At 43.6% G+C, this 25,470-nt stretch overlaps 1 protein-coding gene and 2 long non-coding RNA genes across 10 annotated transcripts in view; 2 read left to right on the top strand and 1 right to left on the bottom strand.

Moving 5' to 3' along the window:
- Positions 1-25,470, bottom strand: part of LOC108284106 (schwannomin-interacting protein 1) — a 586,546-nt gene that overhangs the window by 125,129 nt on the left and 435,947 nt on the right. For 2 of the 8 annotated variants that reach the window (XM_017500761.1, XM_037728580.1), the window contains exon 2: positions 9,273-9,980. In XM_017500761.1, the coding sequence (XP_017356250.1) occupies positions 9,273-9,980 (708 nt within the window). Of the gene's footprint in view, positions 1-9,272; positions 9,981-10,072; positions 10,417-10,498; positions 10,674-11,253; positions 11,328-25,470 lie in introns of those variants that run through there. The other 6 variants (XM_037728581.1, XM_017500764.1, XM_017500763.1 and 3 more) reach the window with 6 other exon arrangements.
- LOC119467254 lies at positions 5,733-8,955 on the top strand. The gene is made up of 3 exons (XR_005195788.1): positions 5,733-5,831; positions 5,906-6,096; positions 8,669-8,955. It is a non-coding gene; the product is annotated as an uncharacterized LOC119467254 (long non-coding RNA).
- The window catches only part of LOC119467253, a 14,766-nt gene continuing 234 nt past the window's right edge, over positions 10,939-25,470 (top strand). Inside the window, exons 1-2 of the long non-coding RNA XR_005195787.1 lie at positions 10,939-11,328; positions 11,565-11,740. This is a non-coding gene — a long non-coding RNA (uncharacterized LOC119467253). The remainder of the gene's footprint in view (positions 11,329-11,564; positions 11,741-25,470) is intronic.

Consider the following 25,470-nt stretch of genomic DNA (forward strand, 5'->3'; position numbering starts at 1 on the left):
AAAAAAAAAAAAAAAAAAAAAAAAAAAAACATTTTTCTATTTCTTTCTCTCACCAGGGAACACTAAAAAACACTAAAAATCAGAAAGCCTTTTAAATTCCAAATACAAATAAGTGGCATACAAGTGGAATATGAAGTTCTCACACATATTCTAACTATGCCAGGCATCCTAATCTAGACTATTTCATGAGCTGCTTCTGAACCCCTCAGATACCTTTCCTACTAGCCCTTTCTTGGTTTTGTTATTTCTCCTTTTGGGGGGGTACTCTTTAGCTAGAACAAAATCTGTCTTCACTTGTGGGGTGAGCCACACAGAGATCTTCTCTCCTTTGGCTTTCTATCATCCAGGGAGAGCATTGTTCTGTTGCTAGAAAGACACAGTGTGATGAGCTGAAATCTAAAAGGAAGAAGACAATTTTATAATTATTCTGACAACATAGGTTTAAAAAAGAAAAAAACAAAATGAAATCTTTTCTATCAAATGATAAAAATTAGAATCTACTTCTAGATTTGGAAGCTTTTAAATTATGAAGCTGGATCTGTACTCCAAATTAAATTTGGGAAACACCCATTCTTTAAAAAAAAAAAATTTAAAAAGGTGACATCCACTGAAGCACTTAAGCGGGGCAGAGGTCATTAAAAGTGGGAGTTAGGAGCGGGTGACTTGAGGCTGGGTCAGGCTTGGGCTGAGGAAGTTGGGTGACGAGATTTAATCTTCATAGACCTCAGTTTCCTCCTTTGAAAAAGTGAGACTTTGATGAGATGATCTCCCAGAATCCCTTTCTGTTTCTAAAATCCTATTACCTTTCTATTGAAAATGCTAGATTTCACAACTGACACTTGAATTTCTACAAAAGTTTAGTGCAAAATGGTCTCCCTGTAACTGACAGTAGAAAGCGTGCTTAGAGCACAGGGAGCATCAAGCAGCTAAGGAAGAGCACTTGCAAACGCCGTTTTCATTAAAACACTAAGGACCAAATTTCAAAAGTAGGAAAACAAGACCATCCATCTCTTCAGGGGCAAAGGTCTAGAAATAAAAACAAATTTCTATTTTAAAATGCAAATATAATATCACAGCATTTGGATAAGCTTTTAAGAAAGGACCTGGAATTAATACTTTAGCAATAATAAGAGAGTTTATAGTGTAGCAGCTTTGAGTAAATTAAAGAACTAAACAGAAAGGCTTGCACAAAATACATTAACCAACCAGATAACAACCATACATAAAATGTCTACACTTCAGGGAATGTGTAATATGTGTTTAAAGAGGAGGGGAAACTTAAGATAGTTGGACTGTTAAGAGACATATCCATAAGAAGACAACAGAGAATTCAAGATAAAAGTAATTATGAGCCAGGTATGATGGCTCATGCCTGTAATCCCAGCACTTGGGAAGCCAAGGAGGGTGGATTATTTGAGGTCAGTAGTTCAAGACCAGTCTGGCCAACATGGCAAAAACCCATCTCTAAAAAATTAGCTGGGTGTGATGATGGGTGCCTGTAGTCCCAGCTACTCCGGAGCCTAAGGCACAAGAATTGCTTGAACCTGGGAGGTGGGGGTTGCAGTGAGTTGAGACTGTGCCACTGTACTGTAGCCTGGGCCACAGAGCAGGACTGTCTGAAAAAAAAAAAAAAAATAGTAGTTATGATGTCACCAAAACAGCAGGGAACCAAAATCAGAAATTGACGAGTCAGGCCTGATTTCTGTCAGGTGTGAAATTTCTGTCAGGAATGCCAGCAAGGAGTCTGGAACTGAAAGTGCAGGCAGAACAGGAAGGGATGGAGGGAGGTGAGGCGATACCAGTGGTGAGATGTTCAAGAAGCTCTGCCAGTGTGTGATGAGAATATCTGCCTCTGTTTTTTAGATGCACATCCTGAATATTTTCCTGCGGATGTCTTAAAGGTCCACTATGTGGAAACTAATTGGTAGGCAAAGATTTCTTTTAATCAAACTACATTTTCAAAGACTGTTCTACAATACAGTGATACATCCAATAATAACTTAATTGTACACACACATAGATAACCCCAGAACTAATGGAATATTTTCAAAATTTTAAGAATTGTTTACATGTGGTTTACCTGCAACCTAATTTAAAAACAAACAAAACGTAACCATATTTCTTTGAAGTCTAGAGTACATGCCAGTAGACAGAGCAGCTTTTGCAGCTCTTAAGCAAAAATCATCATAAATAGGAAAGTAGGTAAGAACCTTTCATTATAGTACTAGACATTTCAAGGTAAAAGGTTGAAGCACAGAATACATTTCACCTTGGTAATTTCCAGTTATAATAGTAAAAAAAAAAATTTAACACTGTCATGTCATGCTTTCTAACAGAAATATGTGACAGCTGCATTCCACAGAGAATGTTTTCAATGCTGTGCCCAGGCTGCCGAATCACACAACTTATTAAACTTATAAACTTTACTATATTTTGTGAGAATACTAAAGGCATCTTAATTCAAGTCTACCAAAATAGAAACTCATGTAATTTAAACATAGCCCAAGTAACTAAGAAATAAACTACTCAGCTGTTCAAGTGACTTTAGTAGTATCATTGATGGGGAAGGAGTAACTGAGCTGTAATTCTTACAGAATAATACATTGAAAATAACCTATAATTAGTGCCATTCTAGGAAGAAATGTAGGTAATTTAAAAGTGTGCTACTAGCTAATAGTATAAACTAATAAAAAAGAAATTATTTTCAAGTACTTCGGAAATAACTTCGTCAAAAGAATTTGCTTTCAATTAACATGTCAGTTAAAATTGTTCTTATCTTCTCATTAAATGAGGAAAATGCACCTGTCATAGACACTAAAAAATGATAAAGCCACACTTAAAGTGTGTTGAGTCTACAACTAGAACTCTTCTCTAATTTAAAAATGGTTCATTTCCTTCTTTTAAACAACAGGAGTAAACACTAGTTGGATGTGACATGTGATCTCACTGCTCTCTTGTTTTCTCTTAAGAGACAGGGCACAACCACCCAGCCGCCTGAAGGGAGGTATCCTGGAAAGCACGGTGAAGACAGAATAGAGCAATAGGAAAGAGGGAAAACCTCTTTCAGTGCTTTAAGCATCATGTGATGGCAAAGTAAAATAGTACTTCTTTGGAATACAGGAGGCAGCTTCTTATACAAGTAAACACACACCTACCATGTGATCAAGCCATTCTCACTTCTAGTTATGCACTCAAGAGAAATGAAAGTATATATTCAGGCTGGGCACAGTGGTTCATACCTGTAATCCCAGCATTTTGGGAGGCTGGGGCAGGTGGATCACCTGAGGTCAGGAGTTTGAGACCAGCCTGATCAACATGGTAAAACGCCATCTTTACAAAAACACAAAAATTAGCCGGGCATGATGGCTGGTGCCTGTAATCCCAGCTACTAGGGAGGCTGAGGCAGGAGAATCACCTGAGCCCGGGAAGTGGAGGTTGCAGTAAGCCAAGATCGTACCACTGCACTCCAGCCTGGGCAACAGTGCAAGATTCCATCTCAAAAATAAATAAATAAATAAATAAAGTATATATCCACACAATGACTTGTACATGAATATCCATAGCAATTTTATTTGTAATAGCCAAAACCTAGAAACAACACACGTGTCTATCAACAGATTAAAATGGTATATCCACAAAATGGAACACTACTCAGCAAGAGTTGGAACAAACTACTGATATACATAATAATGTGGATGAATCTCAAAATAATCACTTGTTGAGTGAAGGAAGCCAGACAAAAATCCATACATATTTTGTGATTCCACTTATGTTAGTTTTAGAAGACATGAACTAATCTATAACATAGATCAGCTGGTTGCCTGGGACACGATGGTGGTATTACAAAGCAGTGCAAAGATACTTTTGAGGATGCTAAATATATTCATTATCTTGATTTTCATGATGGTTTCACAGGTGTGTCAAAACACATACATATGCCATACATATGTCAAAACTCATCAAACTGTACATTTTAACTATGTATAGTTGATATATTTCAATTATACCTCAATAAAGCTATTTTTATTTTTTATTTTATTTTACTTTTTGAGACAAAATTTTGCTTGTCACCCAGGCTGGAGTGCAATGGCACAATCTTGGCTCACTGAAACCTCTGCCTCCTGGGTTCAAGCAATTCTCCTGCCTCCGCCTCCCAAGTAGCTGGGATTACAGGCGCCCACCACAATGTCTGGCTATTTTTTGTATTTTTAATAGAGATGGGGTTTCACCATGTTGGCCAGGCTGGTCTCAAACTCCGGGCCTCAGGTGATCCACCCATCTTGGCCTCCCAAAGGGCTGGGATTACAGGCGTGAGCCACTGAGCCCGGCCAATAAAGCTATTTTTTTTTTTCTTTTTTTTTGAGATACAGTCTCGCTCTGTTGCCAGGCTGGAGTGCAGTGGCGTGATCTCAGCTCACTGTAACCTCTGCCTCCTGGGTTCAAATGATTCTACTGCCTCAGCCTCCCGAGTTGCTGGGACTATAGGTGCCCACCACCACGCCCGGCTAATTTTTGTATTTTTAGTAGAAACAGGGTTTCACTATATTGGCCAGGATGGTCTCTACCTCTTGACGTCATGATCTGCCAGCCTTGGCCTCTGAAAATGCTGGGATTACAGGCGTGAGCCACTGCGCCTGGCCAATAAAGCTATTTTTAAAGGAAAGGGTCAAAGTGGGCTGAGTCTCCAGAGACAGAGAATAGGCTAGACATGGAAGAACACACCCTCTGAAGGAGAGGAACTCTCAGGGAAAAACACGGAAAAAAAGATGTGTAATTATATTCCACTCAGGAGGAAGAGTACACTAAGGCAGTTGCCCACTACCCCACTTGGCGACAGGTCCACCAGAGCCTTCTGAATAGGAGGAAGAGGGCTACAGTGATGCACTAAGGTCCTGGAGAAGCAGAAGAGAGAAAGCCGACTACCTGTGGCCTGCTCTCTAAAAAGGGAAAACTGTCCAGTCCTGTCCAGCAGAGTCACAGTAGGCAGGAACATAAGAATTTAAGGCCAGGTGCAGTGGCTCATACCTGTAATCCCAGCACTTCAGGAGGCCAAGGCAGGCGGATCTCGAGGTCAGGAGATCGAGACCATCCTGGCCAACATAGGGAAACTCTGTCTCTACTAAAAATACAAAATATTAGCCAGACGTGGTGGCAGGCACCTGTAGTCCCAGCTACTGGGGAGGCTGAGGCAAGAGAATCACTTGAACCTGGGAGGCAGAGGTTGCAATGAGCCAAGATCATGTCACTGCACTCCAGCCTGGGTATAGAGCAAGCCTCCACCTCAAAATTTAAAAAAAAGGAATTTAGGAGAAACATGAACTTCTGCAAGCAGGACTCCTAATCTGACATCAAAGGCACCAGCCCTAGAACCTTTCTTTACTCTGTGTATGGCCCTTGAGTTTATAAAGTGTTCACCCACAAGCGGGAATGCAAACCCAGGGCAGGACTGTGAGCAGCATGCTGACACCAGATGAGCAGGGGCTGGCCATGGAAGGGCACTTCTGGGAGTAGTTCTGGTTTTGGGTAGAGTCCCTCACCCTCTTGGCATGCGTCAGGCGTTTATTTGTGCCAGGTACAATGAGAACTACTGGGGACATGGCTGCCCCAGGCACTGACATCACAGTGGAGGGCTGGGTCAGGTGCTGGAGGTCTATCTTGAGCTCCCAGCTCTGAGCTGGAGCAAGGATCCAGTCACCAGAGTGTTTCCATCAAGATTCCTCAGGCCCCTCCATGCTCTGACACCAAAGACAGTTCCTGACAGCATCCAAGCTCATCACCCTTCACAGATACCAAGAGAGAGATTAGCTGTTTAAACCCATCACAAAGTGAAGGTCAGTGCTAGCTTTTAAATCCCACCTAAACATTGCGTGTTTTTAAATTTGCCTCTTAATCTTCCCTGAATTAGGGACAGCAGATTGCCATCCCATTGTTGAGACCTCAGTCATCTTTCTGCGTGCATCACAGCAACTGAGTGGAAGGAAAGAGCACTGGATATGGAGTTAAGAGACCTGGATTCTGTCACTATTCTGCTCTGTAGAACAGTATATCATTAAAACAAAACAATATAAAACACTGTCTGTGAAAGGAGACTCATAAGTAAGGGGATTTTGATGATTTCCAGTTCACTTATGTCCTTAATTCTAAGGGAGTGCAATAAGGGACTTGTCAATAGGAAACCCTTTAAGTTTTAGGGAGGTGGGAGTGCCTTCCTTTACTTTTATTTCAAATTATTTTAAGCATTAAAACGCAGGGGGTGGGGGGGAACTAGTCTGCTGTCAGAAGAAAGAACAATACCCCATTCGTAAGTTTCTCACTGGGCCCGAGGCAAATCACTTAACCTCTCTGGGTCTCCATTTTCTCAACTGTAAAATTAGGGAGTTGGATTAGGTCTGGGTTGTGTTGTTGTTACAAACCATTCATTCATTCATTCATTCATTTGATATTTGAGAAACTACTCCACCGCAGGCATGTCCCATGCAATAGGTTATAGAATTTAAAAACAGGCAAGAACCCTGCACTCCTGCCGACATTTCAGAGATAACAAAAATAGAGAACTAAATCACATAATGTCAGAGAGCGACAAGCACTGGAAAACAACACACCAGGAGTGCTTGAGTTGGAGTGGAGTGCTGTTACTTTACTTCAGGAAGGTGGGTGGGCAGCTTCTCTGAGACCGTGAGAGTTGAGCTGAGTTGATAAGGAACCAGACACTTGCTTCCAAGCAGAGGTAACAGATAGGTGAAAGCCCTGAAGTGGGAATAGGCTTACTTGATGAAGAGAACCTATCCACTTTTCATTGTGTACCCCCCTCCTAGTGGTGTGTATTAATGTCACTTAAATGTATTCCTACAAGACATTTTAAAGAGGAGTAAAATATCATTGGATTTGAACAATTCCTTCAAGACAGGCCTTCTCTTCCACATGACTCCTTTGTTCTTCTCAGGTTTCTGTCCTCATGATCATAAATTCCCTTACTTATTCCAGGCAACACTAAACAGGGTTTAAATCACTGCTTTTCAATCTTTTATAACAGCAACCCGTAGTGAGAAATAAACTTTATGTTGCGACCCAGCGTAAAAAACTAAACAAAAGTTTTAAAAATCACCAACTTTACTATGACTCCCTGCAGTACACTATCATATATTCTATTTTATTTAATTTTTTTAAAATGCTAAGGTGACTTCAGGGGTAACTTACAGTTTGAAAAACACTATTCTAAACCAACATTGAAGTGACTAGTAATTTTGTTCAAACACAAACCAAAACACGAAAAAGTCCAGCATTAACCTAAAAGGCCATCTCCCTCTTCCTTTTTTCTGTACACATCCTTGCTTTGACACACTGAAATCTAAATCTCTCTGTGTAACTTGTAGGGGAAATGACCAGAGGGGCATTTTCAGAAAAGCTGGGAGTGAAAGAAAGAAACTCAAATATGCAAATATGCAAACTGTTCACTAGGTGAGGATACACCATGGTTTCAAAGACTGCCCAAGAAGGAAAGATTCATAGTCTTCACAATAACCAGAAGAGGTGTGTGTGTGTGTGTTGGGGGTGGGAGTGTGAGGCGGTGCTAGGTAAGCCATCAAATTTTAAGTTCCTGGAGGGAAGGCAGTCTGTATTCTTACCTTCCCTTACCAGAATTTTAGCCCCATGTGGACTGATGTGTAACTACAGCACTCAGAACCATCCCTGGCACACATCACATACATGGGTGCTCAAAAAAATTTTGTTTCATAACTTTTGAATAATGGAGCTCGTCGTCACCATCAAACCCTAACTTTGCATGCATTACCCAATTATTAAATTTTCCTGGAATGTATAAATGTCATGCAATAGTAAACTAACCTCTTGCTTATTTCCCAGTCATTGTTCAAGTCCAGGTATTAATGAGGTATTTTTCTCAAGAGCAAAGTGGGAAAAGGGTGTTTTCAATTGCAAGGTACAAGAGATAGTATTGGCTGCAATGGAAAGATTCCATGTCTGTTAGTGGCCATGGTAAACTCCTAAACAGCTGGGATTAAAACGAGTATTTTTAATTTAATAAGTGGTTTCCCAAGGGAAACTAACCAGTGGGCTCTGTCAGCCAAGGGTCTCTCTGATAGAAACCATGGCAATTTCTCTGTGAAACACAGTTACCATCCTCACCCCTGAAGTCAGAAGTGCATGCACCCAATTTTCAGGAGCCTCGGGGTCCTGGTGTCGCAAAAATTACACCTGCAAGTCAAGCATTTTCCCACCTGCCACACAGCTGCCACACACAGAAAGCTCCTTTCAACTGTGCTCTTCAGCCCTAATTAGGGTCATCATTAATGATTTCAAATTACAACTGTTGCTTTATCTCAAAACAGTGCTAAAAAGGGGAGCTACATTCAAGATGGTTTTCTTTTAAGTCATTTATCTGCTCTTCTCTCAGGGGCAAAAAAGATGTTGAGACAAGTGTGAACCTGCCAGAGCTTCTTATTATAGATGCAGCCCTCCTCTTCCTCCCCCTTTTCCACTCCAGCACCCCTCCCTGTCTGGCTTTCCTGAATTGAGGAAGTAGCCTCCGGTAAGAAACTGTAAGGGGCTCCCTTATCAAAACAAGGAGGGATTCACAGCAGAGGGAGTGAGTCAGGCGACCAAGAACCCTTCCCTTATCCTGACAGGTCCATTTACCCCTTTCCCCCAGGTCAACAATAACTCGTGTTTCATAAAGGAAGAAAGTCTTAGAGAAGGAAAATCAACCCATCCAAATACAGGAGTATCTACTTAACGCAAGACAGAACCAACCCCGCTGCCAGACCGGCGGTGTGGGCAGGCGAATGTGTGCGTGTGCAGAGGGACTGCCTATATATGGATGAGACATTAGTGGCAACGAGAGGAGAGACACCACGATTGACAAAGCCACAACTATTACGACTTGAAATATCCCCCGCAGGCACTGACTTTCGGTGCCAGAATCTCCCCGGATTTATTTTCAGGCAAGTGACTCACAACCTGGTCTCCATAAGTAATTCCATTAAAATGAGTCGCCGGTTCCACTAACCCGACTTTCCGCTGCCCTCTGGCTGCTCCTCCCTCCTCTCCGCCCATCCTGCAAACCCAGACAGCTCAAAGACTGAGCAACCTTATCCCCAGGGGAGCAGACGACAAGCTCGCCTGCCCAGCCACTACCCTCGGGGAAGGATGAATGGGGCCGCGGGCGGGAGGAAGCGCAGTGAGGGGGCGTGCGGGCTGTGCGCGGGGTGTGTACGCGTGTGTGCGCGCGTGGGCACGCACCCCGGCCAACTTACGGAGGTGGAGTTGGTCCTCGCCTGGCCCTGGTTCCGTACCTCCTGCTCCCGGAACTGCAGCCCGGCCAGATGCTTCTCCAGCGCTTCCCAATCCATAGGTGGCACCGGGGGCTCTTCGGGGACGCATGTCCCGCCGTCCGGGGGCTGAAGGCAGAGCCCCCCAGTCGCCGGGCTGCGGCCATCCCGCCGGCCCCCAGCCGGCTGGGGCTTTTGGATCGCCCGGCGGGGACCCCGGGAACTGCTCGGCCGGCCAGCCACAACCACGTTGCCATTGTGCCTGAGGTCCTGGGGGTCGTGCTGGTGGAGGTTGCCGTTGGGCACCGGGGGCGGCATGGCGGTGGTGGCGCTCCTGTCCCCGCCGCCGCCGCCGCCGCCGCCGCTGCGGGTCCTGGCGCTTAAGTCCCCCGGTTCCCGGGCCGGACAGCGGTCATCCCGGTACCCTAGCTGGTGGCGCTCGTCCTCCTCTTCCTCCTCCTCCCCGTCCTCCTCCGGCGCCCACTCATCAATCACCTTCTTCTGGTAGACCGGGAAGCGCTCCTCATAGTCCTCCAGGGCAGACACCAAGTCCAGGCTGCCCCCAGGCGACGATGAAGATTTGCACTCGGAGCAAGGGGTCACTTTGGTGGAGTTGGACTGTGAACTGGCGCGGCTGCTGTTGCTGCTGCTGCCGGCGTCACTGCCTAGATCCATCCCATCCTCTCGGTAATCCTGGGGGGAGGAGGTAGAGAGTGAGCCGCTGGGCCGAGCTTGCTCCAGCCTCCCGCCGCCCGCCGCGAACGCCCCGGCCCAGTGCCCCGCACCCTGCGCCTGCAGGGTCCGAGGTGCATCCCCCAAGGAGGCCTGGGGGGCGGGAGCCTGCACCAGCCTGAGGCTTCCCTCCTGCCCGCCTTTCCTCTCGCACAACCAGACTTCCTGCCGGTAACTAACCCTCAAATTAGCAAAGGGGTGCCCAGCCACCGGCGCACACACTTTTCATACAAGGGGCCCCGCGGCGCGCGCAGACTTTGTATTAACCATTTTGCGCCGGGCGCGCCCCTTTACCCCGCCCCAAGGATTCTCCGAGAACCAGACACTTTCCCAGGAAATTATAATTCCCTGGAGGCGGGAACTGAGAAGGGGATGGGCGGCTACTAATTTCGCACCTCGCTCAGCGCCACCCCCGCCCGGCCCCGCCCCTTCCCCGCCCGGGGCTGGGAGCCCGGGTCCGCGCGCGAGCTGAGCTTTACTTTCTAAGGAACGCCGGGCAGTCGGAGGTCTCTCTCCCGCCTCCGCGCCTCCCCGGCCGGCTCCTCCTCCCACCCGCCGGAAGGCTCGGGGTCTGCGGCGTTCTCAGCCCGCGCCCGGCAGGGTGGTCACCCGCCTCCCCAAAAGGTGTGCCTGGCCGGGGCGCGGCGGCGGCAGTCGCTGCAGGCGCCGCCACCGCCCTGGGGGAGGGAGGACGCGCCCTCCTGGCGGCGGAGCCGGTCCCGCCACCGAGCATGCCCAGAGGCTGCCGGGCGCGGCGTAGTCCGCAGTCCCGGTTTTCGCGGCAGCAGGCTGGAGCGGGAGGCAGGCTGGGATGAGGTTGGAGGGACCCAGGATAGGCCCAAAAGAAGGGGGCAATGGGCGTTAGGGACGCAGACTCAGCCAGTCAGCCAGGGCGGCGCGCTGGGGAGAGTGCTGTATTTTCACGCCAACACCGGTATTTTCTTGGCGCGCCTCAAGCCCTCTCTGCGTGACTTGTTAACCCGCCGAAGCCACCCGGGACCCCAAAAGCACGAGCCTGGCGCCTCCTATTCCACGCGGAAGTGCCCGAGTGACCCTGTGAAGGACCTCCCTCCCCTCACACACGCACATACACAAGCCCATGTGGGAGCCCGAGTGACGTGCTCGGTGGTCGTGCACCATCATTTCCCTTCCACCTTCCTCCCCGCCGCTTCCTCTCCCTCCACCGCGCAGCTCCACCGCCCCGCCACTGCCGCATCCCCTTCCAAGTTCAGACTGTGGGTGGAACCTGTTGCTTTAGCTCGAGTTTCCTTTCCCCTCTGGGCTGCACACTGAGGATGACCTCAGCGAGGTGTGTATGGGGAAAGGAGGGTGAGGGCGAGAGAGGACTGCTGTCTGGCAGTGGGCCGGGGAGGAAGGGGAGCGGGGGAGCGCGGGGCGGGGGGGAATCTGTTCTAAAGGGTTGGGCGAGCCACCAGAGACTCTCCGCCACCTCCAATCAAGGGGACCTTAAAGGAGGGGAAGAGGTAGACATCAGGTGAGGGTGCCCCTGGCACATCGCTGCCTTTGCTTCCCTAAATATTTCAGATAACTGAGTCAAAGAAACCTATGCTGGCGTTTTCGAAAACACACGGGCTTCCTGAGTCTGTCAGCTCATCTTTGGAAGAAGGTTCTGTGAAAAGAAAAATACCAACACTTGGAAAGACACGGATGCGTCACAGAGCGCCTACTAAGGATTTCCTGTGAACCAACCATTCTGACCTGTAAGAACTGGGAAACTAGGAAATGCCCTTTTCTCTGTGGTGATTATGAAAAATATTAATTTTATAACAAACTAGAGAGAACCAGTTTCTCTGAATTTCCAGATTTGGGCCTGTTGCTAATTATTCCCAGTGAATTCTAGCCTGGACCAAATGACTTCCCTGGCGTGGCACAGTCCAGATGGAAGAAAAGGGGAATGCACAGGATTCCTAAGTAGGGAGTGGCTGCCACCCTGAGGATTCTTCTAAGCCCTGGTGGGATGTGGTGCTAAAACCCTTTTTGAAGTGATTTCTGTGAGGCACGACTCTCCTGTCCTAGGTATACCTGAGCTAGGGAAGAAAATCTAACCTTTCAACTCCTCTGGAAGCAGAAATCTTAGGAATAACATGAAAAGGGGCCTTCTGGTCTGACCAACTCTTTTGTAAAACGGTACTGATGGTGATTTAAATTGTCTTTTACGGTAACATCTGTAAATAGCCTGTCTTGTGCCCCAAAGATGGTTTGATTTTGAGATTGCTGTGGGGCCCTGCCTGCCACTCCAGCGGGGTGGAGGTGGGCCTGTGAGTTGGAAGATATGAGTAGGAAACATTGGTATGCTGGGAATTAGATAGCTGTTTTTCAGTTCACCATATGACCTGGCAGGGCTTAGATCACAAAAAGCTCCCTGCTCTGTGGCAGGACACAGGTAGACATTTAAGTACTGATTACCTGGGGTGATAAGGGAGATTGTGGTTTCATTCCAAGTTTTGAACATTAGGGCCTCCTAAGCCACCCACCCAGACTCCCTCTGAGCTCTGGGCTCATCCCCCTGTTGCCCAGATGGTCCATGTTCAGGGAATGCAAAATAAGGCCTAAGACAAATGTTTGGGAAAGTCAGTCTACTGCCAAAAATGCATGGTATTTCAAAGCCAAATATAAACATCTTTGAATTACCTGTGCTTTTAAATTGTTTTCCCAACAGATATTTCTGGATCAGATGGGAAAATACCAGGTTTCCCTTTTTCTTTTCTCTTCATGCAAGGTGCCTGGCTAGCCCAGTTTCCTTTCTGTTTCCAGCCTTCCATCTCCTGCCAGGAGCCCTCCCTCTTTGGAACAGGAAGCCCTGCCAACTCCTAGGCCCAGCAACAGCCTGCAGATATGTCCAGCAGGATAGGGAGATGATTTGCAAAGTGATTGAAATATTCTGTCTTCCTGTTTACAGGAACATTTTTTCAAGTTAGGGGCTTGGAGACTTAGTGTCTCCTGAAACCTTTGAAAATTAGACATCCGAGGTGTGGGATAAGCACCTTCATGCTTTGGCTCCAGCACCTTTCCCCATCAATCAACAAGTCCTGTCAATTCTACCTAAATACAAGGTCCGTCTTAAATACCCACTGTCCCCACCCCAGTCTAGGCCACTGTGCCCTTAAATTACTAAATAGTTTCTCGACTGATCCCTGCCCATTCTCCTCATGCAGCCAGAGTGGCCCTCCTAAAATGCAAACCTGAACAAGTCTCTTGCTTCATTAACTACTCCTCTACCCACCCAGGTCTACTCACTGCTCTTAAAGGAACTACTTCTCCTCTTCCACCCCACTTCTTTTGGTAAATTTTTACTCATCCTTCAAGTCTCAGCTTAAGTGTTACTTCCTCAGGGAAGGCTTGCCTGATTCTTTGTACCTGCCCTTACTGGGTCAGGTGACATTTGCGTGTGCCCATGACACTCACTGCATCAATCTTATGCACTGTGTCAAGGTTGCTGTTTAATTGCTCATCTTCTCTACTAGAATCATGGTGAGAAATACATTTTATATCAAGACATAGGCCACATATTCATATAAAAATATATGCAAGGGAAAGAAAGTTTCATAAAGCACTTATTTTGTAAAATCTTATTCTAGTTCATTTAAAACAAAATCTGGTCACACTTTACTGCATTGACTTCCTAACCCTTAGATAGGTCAGGGCTTTTGGTGTGAAAGAAATACTCTAAATTCTGTGGAGAGAGGGACAATTTCCCTCATTCATGGTACATGGAATGGAATAGGAGCTTAACAGGTATTTGTTGCTGGAATTATTAAGGATAATATCTAATTCATGTAATCCTCAAAGATCCTATGAAGAAACTACTATTATCCCCACTTACAGATGAGGAGGCTGAAGACAGTAAGGTTTAGTAACTTGCCCAATGTCAAAAAGCTGGTAAGGTAGATGGCAGAGCCAGGATTTGAACCTGAGTAGTTTGCATTGACCCTTGCATATTATTTCATGGATGAATTTACAAAGCAAAAATGTCAGAAAGGGTTTCCTTGCAGCAACTTCAAGCTAGATCTCAGTCTGCCCTGCAGAGGCTCCTTTGGCAGTATTTATGTCCGTGCAGTGAAGACGGCATCTGGCAAGAACAGCTGTTCCCCTTTGCTTACATGTGCTCAACCTCCTCAACCACCAAATCCAGCAATATTTAGCAAGTAGGGAGATTTAATTGTATAAAGGAAGAGTACAGACACTTCCAAAAATGCAGTTTCACATTGTCATGAACTATGTGCTGTGTGTTCCACCCCAAAAAACAAATCCTTTAAAAAGAAAGCCACCAGGAGATTGGGGTATTTATTTTGTCATCCATAGGAAACTGTCTAGATTAATACTCAAAGGTAAGGGTAAGAAGATCGTATTCCTCAGGGGTCAGTGCTATTTATAGGACTTTAATCTGTAAAGGCAACATTTGATAAAGGACATGATTGAAATATTTGAATCAAAGAGTATGAATAGGAAAATATTTATTTGCAGAATTCCCGAACTAATTCTTACGTTATTAGCCCTGATGCTGAGCCTTAAGTGGTGGCATTTAGAGTAATAAAGAAATGGCTGGCAAAGGGTTGTATTTCATCTTTATTACATGAATTACATGCAGGTCACATGCAGTACACAGATGTTCTCCTGTTTCATCACCTGACCATAAATACATGGAGATATTTAACAGCCCTGTGGGGTAAAGTGTCCTGGATACAGAATATCTGGGGTTTGTTTCTGGCCTTATCACTAACCAACTTTACGACCACAGTTTCCTCATGAAGGAGCCCAGACACGTGATCACAGTGTTTGGTAAATAGTAGCAATTGATTAAATGAATAAATAACGAGGGAACTAAAAAGCTTCTCCCAGCTTGAAGACTATGGATTTCATTCTAGAAACCATGAGAAATATAGTATAAAAATGTCTCTGAATCTTTTCCTCACCTTCCTTGTTGGGGGATATAAAGTTGGCTCTTACACTAATTAAAAACCAAGGTCTATCTCTATTAGGCAGGTTGGCCTTCTTGGGTACATGGTAGTTCTTTTTTATTTCTGTAGAGCCAATGGGTTAATCTTAACTTACTAGTCTATATGTGTAGATATTTTGGAGATGGATTCTATGTACACCTAAAATCATTTTCTTCTCACTTTCACTTACAGAGCTATATTTTAATTAAAATGGTTCCTTTAAAAAATTAACATATTAAATGTTTTTATTTTCTAGCAAACCATGAGATTTTATTTGTTTTCAACATTTTCCTCAATTAAAAAAAAAAATGAAATGGCAAAATATAGGCAAAATAGCACTTAAAAGATATCTCCAATGACCTATTTTCCAAACCTGAAACCAGGACACATGTCTTGACAAATACTACAGTGCTTACAGAAAGTAGGTGAATGTATATTTGAAATGAAGATTATCCTGAACTATCTGTAGACATTAGCAGCCCAAATGGCAGCAGAAGAATTGTGTCTTTATCAGAGAAAAGTCATACAGAGGGTGCCAGTCAGGACCTCAGCATGTGGCTGTACAGATTGTGCCCTGTATAGTGCCAGGATTATGAACCATACAATAGATCTCTGCCAGGAGGGACCATTTGGCACATCACATAGATGGCAATGTGAATGGTATCCTCTGGAGTTGTGCAGTGCACAATCTGCATAACAGTACGCAGAAACTCTGCAAGAATTCCACTGGTAGGGAGTGTGCTCTCTTGACAAATTGGAAGAGGGAGGCTGGTGTTTTTTGCTAATAAAGTCATTCCTCAGATTGGATGGCAATGTCAAAAATTCACCTAAATTCTAGTGTTTTTTTCCTTTTCCCAACTTTCCTTAAGTTCCTAGCAATTCTTAAAAATGCAAGTCTGGGCTGGGGCTGGGTGCAGTGGCTCATGCCTGTAATCCCAGAACTTTGGGAGGCTGAGGCGGGTGGATCACGAGGTCAAGAGTTCAAGACCAGCCTGGCCAACATGGTGAAACCCCATCTCTACTAAAAATACAAAAATTAGCCAGGCATGGTTGGTGGGCGCCTGTAATCCCAGCTACTCAGGAGGCTGAGGCAGGAGAATTGCTCAAACACAGGAGGAAGAGGTTGGAGTGAGCCGAGGTCACGTCACTGCACTCCAGGCTAGGCGACAAAGCAAGACTGTGTCTCCAAAAAAAAAAAAAAAAAGCAAGTCTGTAAGCAACTCTGAACTTACTTTTTAAACTTCATTGAAAGAAGTAAATTGAACAACAGGGCATTTAGAAAAAGCTGGGGAAGTTTGTAGACAACTGCAAAAGGTCAGGGAAGCATTATAAGTCATAGGCATGAAAGTCCATGTATACATGACCCTAATATAAGATGAAATGTCTCCGAAACTGTATGCCTTCTACTTTAAAGTGTTTTGCTTATCAAAGAGGAACATTTTCACAAGATACTCTAGGAAATTAAGACTGTTTTGGTCACGTGTTGACATAATTCTGGAAACTTTATAAAGTCAGAAAATAGCTTCTGGCATTGTCAGTGCCTCACAGCAGGAGGAATGGAGGTAGCTTGGTGGGACAGGAGAGAACTCTTCAGGAGACTTGGCTCTGCCTCTGACTAGCTCTGTGTTTATGGGCAAGACCATCCCTGCCGCTAGCTCTCTGGGCCACTGGCTTCCTCATGAAAGTAGAATTGTATGAAATTGTCTGAGCTTTAGAAACTACCAGAATTTCATGGGCTGTAACTTAGGTGCCTCCAGGGCCCAAGCAGGTGAGATAAATGAATGAAAGGGGCACCAGGGGTGACAGGGAGTTCCAGAGCTGAGTCATTGAGTCAGTGAACCACACAGCACAAAGGCATCTAATGTGGCTTGGCCCTGTGTCCCCATCCAAGTCTCATCTTGTAGCTCCCATAATTCCCATGTGTTGTGGGAGGGACCTGGTGGGAGATAACTGAATTATGGTGGCAGGTATTCCTGTGCTGTTCTGGTGATAGTGAATGGGTCTTACGAGATCTGATAGTTTTACAAATGGGAGTTTCTCTCACAAGCTCTCTTTTTGGCTGCTGGCATGCACATAAGATGTGACTTGCTCTTTCTTGCCTTCTGTCATGATTGTGAGACCTCCCCAGCCGTGTGGAACTATAAGTCCAATAAACCTCTTTCTTCTGTAAATTGCCCAGTCTTGGGTATGTCTTTTTCAGCAGCATGAAAACAGACTAATACAGTACATTTGTGTCAGTAGAGTGGGGCACTGCTGAAAAGGTACCTGAAAATGTTGAAGCCACTTTGGAACTAGGGAACAGGCAGAGAGGTTGGAACAGTTTGAAGGGCTCATCAGAAGACAGGAAAATAGAAAAATAAATAAATAAATAAAAAGAAGACAGGAAAATATGGGAAAGTTTGGAACTTCCTAGAGACTTGTTGAGTGGCTTTGCTCAAAATGCTGATAGCAATATGAACATTAAGTCCAGGCTGAGGTGGTCTAAGATGGAGATGAGGAACTTGTTGGGAACTGAAGGAAAGGTGACCCCTGTTATGTTTTGGCAAAGAGACTGGTGGCATTTTGTCCCTGCCCTAGAGATTTGTGGAACTTTGAACTTGAAAAAGATGATTTAGAGTATCTGGCAGAAGAAATTTCTGAGCAGCAAAGCATTCAAGAGGTGACTTGGGTGCTTTTAAAAGCATTACATTTTAAAAGGGAAACAGACAATAAACGTTTGGAAAATTTGCAGCCTGAAAATGCAGTAGAAAAGAAAAACCCATTTTCTGAGGAGAAGTTCAAGCTGACTACAGAAATTTGCATAAGTAACAAAGAGCTGAATGTTAATCCCCAAGACAATGGGGAAAATGTCTCCAGGGCATGTCACAGGTCTTCATGGCAGTCCCTCTCATCACAGACCCAGAAGCCTAGGGGGAAAAGTGGTTTTGTGGGCCCAGGGTCCCTGTGCTGTGTGGAACCTAGGGACTTGGTGCCCTATGTCCCAGCCACTCCAGTCATGGCTGAAAAGGGCCAGCATAGAGCTCGGGCCATGTCTTCAGAGGGTGCAAGCCCCAAACCTTGGCAGCTTCCATGTGGTGTTGAGTCTGTGAGTGCACAGAAGTCAAGAACTGGGGTGTGGAAACCTGCAACTAGATTTTGAAAGATGTATGGAAACGCTTGGATGCCCAGGCAGAAGTTTGCTGCAAGGGTAGGACCCTCGTGGAGAACCTCTGCTGTGGCAATGTGGAAGGGAAACGTGGGGTCAGAGCCCCCATACAGATGTGACTGTCTAGTAGAGCTGTGAGAAGAGGACCACCATCTTCCAGACCCCAGAATGGTACATCCACTGACAGTTTGCACTGTGCACCTGGAAAAGCCACACTCACCCACAGCTCATGAAAGCAGCTGGGAGGGAGCCTGTACCCTGCAAAGCCACAGGGGTAGAGCTTCCTAAGAACATGGGAATCCACCTCCTGCATCAGTGTGACCTGGATGTGAGACATGGAGTCAAAGGAAATCATTTTGGAGCTTTAAGATTTGACTGCCCTGCTGGATTTCAGACTTGAATAGGGCCTGTTGCCCCTTTGTTTTGGCCAGCATTTCTCATTTGGAATGACTGTATTTACCCAATGCCTGTACCCCACCACCCATTGTATCTAGGAGGTAACTAACTTGCTTTTGATTTTACAGGCTCATAGGTGGAAGGGACTTGCTTTCTCTCAGATGATACTTTGGACTATGGACTTATGAGTTAATGCTGAAATGAGTTGAGACTTTGGGGGACTGTTGGGAAGGCATGATTGGTTTTGAAATGTGAAGATATGAGATTTGGGAGGGGCCAAGGGCAGAATGATATTTTTTGCCTCTATGTCCCCACTCAAGTTTTATCTTGTAGCTCCCATAATTTCCATGTGTTGTGGGAGGGACCCAGTGGGAGATGACTGAATCATGAGGGCAGGTCTTTCCCGTGCTGTTCTCATGATAGTGAATGGGTCTCATGAGATCTGATGGTTTCAAAAACAGGACTTTCTCTGCACAAGCTCTCTTTTTGCCTGCTGCTGTCCGCATAAGATGTGACTTATTCCTCCTTGCCTGCTGCCATGATTGTGAGGTCTCCCCAGTCATGTGGAACTGTAAGTCCAATAAACCTTTTTCTTTTTTAATTTGCCCAGTCTCGGGTATGTCTTTATCAGCAGCACAAAAACGGACTAATACAGTATCCAAATTAAAATTTAGAATGAAAAGCAGGTTTCATCTTCAATTCATCCCTAGATCACCACTTGGATCTCTGCTCCAGATTTCCAGGGTACCAAGTCTGCATGCACACGAAAGATTCAGGAAGATTGTACATCTTGGCCAACATGGTCCTACTTTATACCCGTTGTCCTGGCATAATTAGTAATGGCACCCTCCTTAACTCTCAAAAGTGTCCTAGTTTACGTGAAAAGTCATAAGGCCATCCAGAGTAAGGAGGAATCAGCAGTGACTAAACATAAACTTTTGGGAGCGGGTTTATTTATTCAAATCTGTCCAAGCCTTCAGATGAAGCTAAGTAGGTTTGGCATTGTATTGTAAGTGTATAGATAATTAATCTAAATAAACTTCCAAAATATCCAAACCAGAATGGTTCAATAAAAGCAGTATGTCATAAATTTTAAAATCACAGACAATGTAGGAAAGGCTATCAATATGTGAAAAATGTTGAACTTCACCAATAATCAAGAAAGAAATTTCAATAACAATGAGGTAACATTTTCCATACCAGAATATTTAAAAATTACTTAAAACTCCAATACCCAGTGTCAGGATAGGTGTGATCAAAGGAACTCTCATATACTGCTGGTAGGTTTCTAAATTGGCTAATACAAACTTTCTGGAATGCTATTTGATAACATGTTTTAAACATCTTTATGAAGTTTATATTCCATAACCTGTTATTAATTCAGAAAATACTTATTGAATACCTACTACGTGCTAGGCACTAAGGGATAAAGTGGTAAAAGAGATAGGTGCTATTTTCTCCAAATGAGATTTCAGTCTAGTGGAGGAACAGACATTACAGGGAAAAAAACACACAAGAATTTAAATTACAGTTTGCAGTAAATACCCAAAAAGTAGACTCACATGATGCTGAGAGAGGAACATGTGCTTAGCACATGTATTGGATGAGGTATCATGAAATGGGTTGAGCAGCTGAAGAGGGAGGGAAGGGTGAATAAAGGCTTGAATAAAGGCTTGAATAAAGGTTTTGAGGCTGGAAGAAGCTTAGCACATTGGAGTAAAAGGAAGGAACCACTAGGTTGGAGTAAGAGAGTATGGGGAAAAAGTGGCAAGCTGAAGGTAGAGAGTGAGGAGGGATTGCAACTAAGATTTTTATCTTAACAGCCACTCAAGGATTGTGAAAGCAGATTGGTATTTTTGAAACTCTCTGATGGTGGCTTCAATGAGGGTGGGGAAGACAGAAATAAATAGAAATATTAAAGATATTTAGGAAGTGGAATCAACAGGATCTAGTGACTAAATAGATGGGGGTAGTGAGGGAGAGAAGAGATGTCACTGATGGGTTCCAGTTTTGTATCATAAGCAACTTGGTGGAAAGATGGTGTCACTTTACTGAAATGGGCAATAGGAGGAGGAAGGTTTGGTAGGGGAGAAAAAACAAGGAAGATATTGAATCTTTTCTGGATATTCTATATCTAAGATGTTATAAGACATACAAGTTGAGATTACAAGTAGATATTTAGTTATGTAAATTTGGAGCTTAGCAGAGAGATCTGGGGCTGAAGATACAAAGATGGGAATCATAGCATGTGGATGGTATTTGAAAGCTTCGCCTTGGGTGACATGGTTTTGAGACAAATATGCAGTGAGAAGAGAAGACCAAGTTCCTAGTCCTAATGGACTCTAGCCCATATAGAACTAGGAGAAGAAGCATGAGTTTGTAAGGAAGACGGGGGCAGAAGCAGGGAAGGGCCAATAGTTACTTTTCTAATAATCTAGCTTAGGGACACAGAAATGAGGATCTAGATAGATTTATGCATGAAGAGGCTCACTGTGGCATTTACAGTAGTGAAAAATTAGCTTCAACCTCAAATGTCAAAAAAAAAAAAAAGATGTTTACATACATTGTGACACATTAATTCTGGGGAATAAATGCAGTCAAATAAGATGCTTTTGAAAATTATAACATGAAGTGAAATGATACGGTTTGGATCTGTGTCCCTAGCAAATCATGTTGAATTGTAGTCCCCAGCGTTGGAGGTGGAGCCTGCTGGGAGGTGGTTGGATCATGGGGTGGATTTCTTAGGAAAGGGTTAGCAACATTCCCTTGGTGCTGTTCTCATAATAGCGATTCTCAAGACAGCTGGTTGTTTAAAGGTGTGCAGCACATCTCCCCCTGGTCTCTCTTGTTCCTGCTTTCACCATTCGAGAGACCTCACTCCCACTTTGCCTTCTGTCATAAATAAAAAATCCCTGAAGCCTCCCCAGAAGCAGATGCTGCCATCCTTCCTGTACAGCCTGCAGAACTGTGAGCCAATTAAAACTCTTTTAAGACACCCAGTCTCAGGTATTTATTTATAGCAATACAAGAACAGACTAATACAGTGAATAAAAGAGGGTATAATATTATATATACAACATGATCACATTTTACAAAATTAAATGTTTATATTCTTAGAAAAAAAAACTTAGTGGAATGTTAACAGAAGTTAACTATGGATGGTAAGATTGCGAATGATTTCTTACCTTTGTATCTATGTGTATTTTTTAGTTTCTTTGCAGTAATCACAAGATTGGTGGTGTATTAGTTCATTCTTGCACTGCTATAAAGAAAAGAGGTTTAATTGGCTCACAGTTCTGTAGGCTGTACAGTAGCATAGCAGCTTGTACCCCGCTTCTGGGGAGGCCTCAGGAAACTTACAATCATGACAGAAGGCGGAGGGGAAGCAGGCACATTTTACATGGCCAAAGCAAAAAGAGGAGATAGACCTGTGCCTGGGGTTATGGAGGAGGGAGAGTGGGGGAGGGTGCTACATACTTTTGAATAGCCAGATCTTGTGACAACTCACCATCACGAGAACAGCCCCAGGGGATGGTGCTAAACCATTCATGAAGTATCCACCCCTAGGATTCAATCACCTCCCACTAGGTCTTACCTCCAACATTGGGGATTACAATTCAACATGAGATTTGGGTGGGGACACAGATTTAAACCATATCAGCTGGTAATATTTTTACAAAACAGAGGAAAACTTATGCATATTTATTTTACTTAAATGAATGATTTTAAAATTTGTTAAGGAATTGCATTAAGAAATAATTGCTCAGAAGAGCTGGAATTAATTTCTAAAAGTTCTGTGATGAATCCCTTATAAAATAATAATTTTATAGTTCCATAAATCATCCACTAATTTGAAGTTTTTGATTATCAGATTTTCTTTCTCAATATAGACTGCATCAGCACACTATGGGGTCATGACAGACTGAAGGACAGGTTGGCAAACTTTTTCTGTGAAAGATTATATAGTAAATATTTTTGGCTTTGTGAGTCATATGGTCTCTGTTGCATATTCTTTATCATTTTGTTAAAGCAACCTTTAAAAAATATAAAACCTTGTAGCTCCCAGGCCATAGGAGAATGGATGACAGGCTGGATTTGGCCCCTTGGCCACAGTGTGCTGACCCCTGGACTAAAGGATGAATGCACAAGAACAATGCATACGTGCTTTTAAAATAAAAAGCTAACCTAATATTGGAATTGTAGGTGAATCTTCGATCATTAGAGTACTAGAACCAGTTTGTATCTATTTTCAACAGGAAGCAGACTAAATGGAAAAGATCTAAAAGAGCAATATTTAACAAAAAAACAGTATGTGTTTTTAATGGAAAATTGATCCCATGCAATTATGTCAAAGAGTTGTTATTTTTAACCTAGAAAAGTAAAAGATAAAAGGAATTTTATTTTTTTTTTGTAAAATGAAGACTCTTTTAATATTTCTTCTAAAATCTTAGCTTTTTGGTATTAGGAGGGGAGCATTGCTGTTATATACAAGAAGCTATTCAGTTGTTCATATCACAAATTTGGGAGCCATCTTTGTCTCCCTCCACCCCCTGCCCCATCACAAAATGTGGCTAATGCTGTTAGTGCTCCAAGCAGATTCAGGTTCCTGGCAGCTGTATATGACCCACCCTACCCCCAGCTGCTGTGAGTGTTTAGCTGTGAAGGATGCACAGCTGTCCTCTATGGTGAAATTTATTCCTCTGCTTTCATCAGGCCAAGAATAGACTATCTGATTCCATGTCCTATGTGGCATTTCCTTCCTCTCTATCCTGCTTTTCTCACTTTCTTACCGGTTTATCACTCAACAAAGTATCAGCATCCAAATCCCTATCTCTAGCTCTGCTTATAGGGGACCTGATACTGGATACCAAGTCCTAGTGATTCCAGCTTCTAAATATATTGGGCTATTCACCTACTATGTACCCACAAAAATTAAAATTAAAAAGTTAAAGATATAGATCATATATATGTACATGTATATATATGTGAGTCTATGTGTGTGTGTGTGTGTGTGTGTGTGTGTGTGTGTTTGGCTTTTTGACCAGTGCATCTGCTTGCACAAAGCATATTGAAGTAATCTTATAACTTTATTCTACTCTATAAATAGACTTCTAAATTTGGTATATGATGTCAATACTTTTTATGAATATCAGGAAATAGTTTTAAAGTGATGCCCCAGTGATCTGATAAACAAGAACTCCCAGAAGGATAGACAAAGAAGTTGGAAGAGGTTTAATTTTCAACTGATATTACTTTATAGAATTATTGCTAGTATTACTTGTACTAGTGAGTGGAAACCGCTGTACATCCAGTATTATCAATTTTGCTAATTGTTACTGATTACGTTTTAAAATTACACTAATAACTAATAGCCTACAAATAATCTTCTAAGACCTTTCCACTTTATTATACTATATAACATTCATTGATGTTTAATAGGATGTGAATATTTGCTGACTCGAAAGAATACCTTTATTAGGACATGCATATGTGTTCAATTTATCTTCTCAATTATACCTACATTAAAACCTTAAAAATTAAGTTTGCTAAAACAGGCTATGTGTAAGCCACGGAGCCTCTATGACTTGTGACCTTCTGCTCTATTGCATTCTGGTTAATGATTCACAATAACCTTCAAGAATAAGCACTGAATAAATCAAAGGGTCCTGCGTGGCTCTCTGGGAAATGTTGCACGCAATGCCCAGCAATCTAAGGCTCGACCTAGTGCAGGATGGGAGCAGGGAGCACCATGAATACAAATCCACAGCTATGGCCAAGGAGATGGGGTTTTCCCAGTGGAAATTCACAGCTTTCCCCAACTCCATCTAAAATGGTTCTCTCTTCAATTTTCTTATTCTGGAAGTAGGAAATTAGCTGTTGTTGCTTCTTTTTTTCTTTTTCTTTTGGAATAGGGGTCTCACTCTGGTCACTCTGTTGCCCAGGCTGAGTGCAGTGGCACAATCTCAGCTCACTGCAGCCTTGACCTTCTCAGGCTCAAGTGATCCTCCCACCTCAGCTGCCTCCATAACCCCAATCTCTACCCCACCAATAACTGGGACTGCAGTTGCACACATTTCCCTTCCTGCAGTATTTGGGACTATAGTAGTGCACCACCATACCACTAATTTTTCGTATTTTGTGTGTGAGTGTGTGTGTGTGTGTGTGTGTGTGTGAGAAGATGTGGTTTTATCATATTGCTTAGGCTGGTCTTGAACTCCTGGGCTCAAGCAATCTGTCCACCTCAGCCTCTCAAAGTGCTGGGATTATAGGCAAGAGACACCACATTCAGCTTCTTCTTGTACTTTCCCAGTGAAACACATTTTGTTTCAAGTTACTCTTAATCATTTCAATGGTAACTGTATTGTAAAAAATAAGGTCCCTCCCTCCCTCCTTCTTTCCTTCCTTCCTTCCTTAAAAAAAAATAAAGTGGACCATTCTTTGGTTTCATAATCACTGAACTGTTTAGAGTCTGGTTACCCATTTTTAGTAAACAGATTATCCAGCAACAAAGATTAAAATGCTCTTTTTCCCTTCTTTACTTCTTGGAGAACAGGCTTAAAACAGAAACCTCTGAGTATCCTGTTATTTAAATAGAGGCAAGTCCAGATTATTTCAATACTTAAAATGAGTCTATTACCTAGGAATTCCTTTTCACTCTCATATAGTAACTTTGGTGAGTTACAGCCACATTCTTCATCTGAGCATTGGTGAGGTTGCCCAAGCCCTGCTCCCATGCTTGCTGGCCTAGGTAGGAGCTGGGCACAGTGCTGGAGGGTGGTGAGGGTTGGCTTGAGCTGGCACATGGGGCCAAAGGGCAGTATCTGGGCCTAGGCAGTTAGGCCAAATCACTATCATGTTGGTACCACCTCCATAATTTTGCTGTATTATGTTCTACCTCTATTATATAATTCTTTTCTTTAAATCAACTCATTTTTTTTTTTTTTTTTTTTTT

This window comes from Cebus imitator, unplaced genomic scaffold (assembly GCF_001604975.1).
Source record: "Cebus imitator isolate Cc_AM_T3 unplaced genomic scaffold, Cebus_imitator-1.0 Scaffold270, whole genome shotgun sequence".
NCBI classification, from domain to species: domain Eukaryota; kingdom Metazoa; phylum Chordata; class Mammalia; order Primates; family Cebidae; genus Cebus; species Cebus imitator.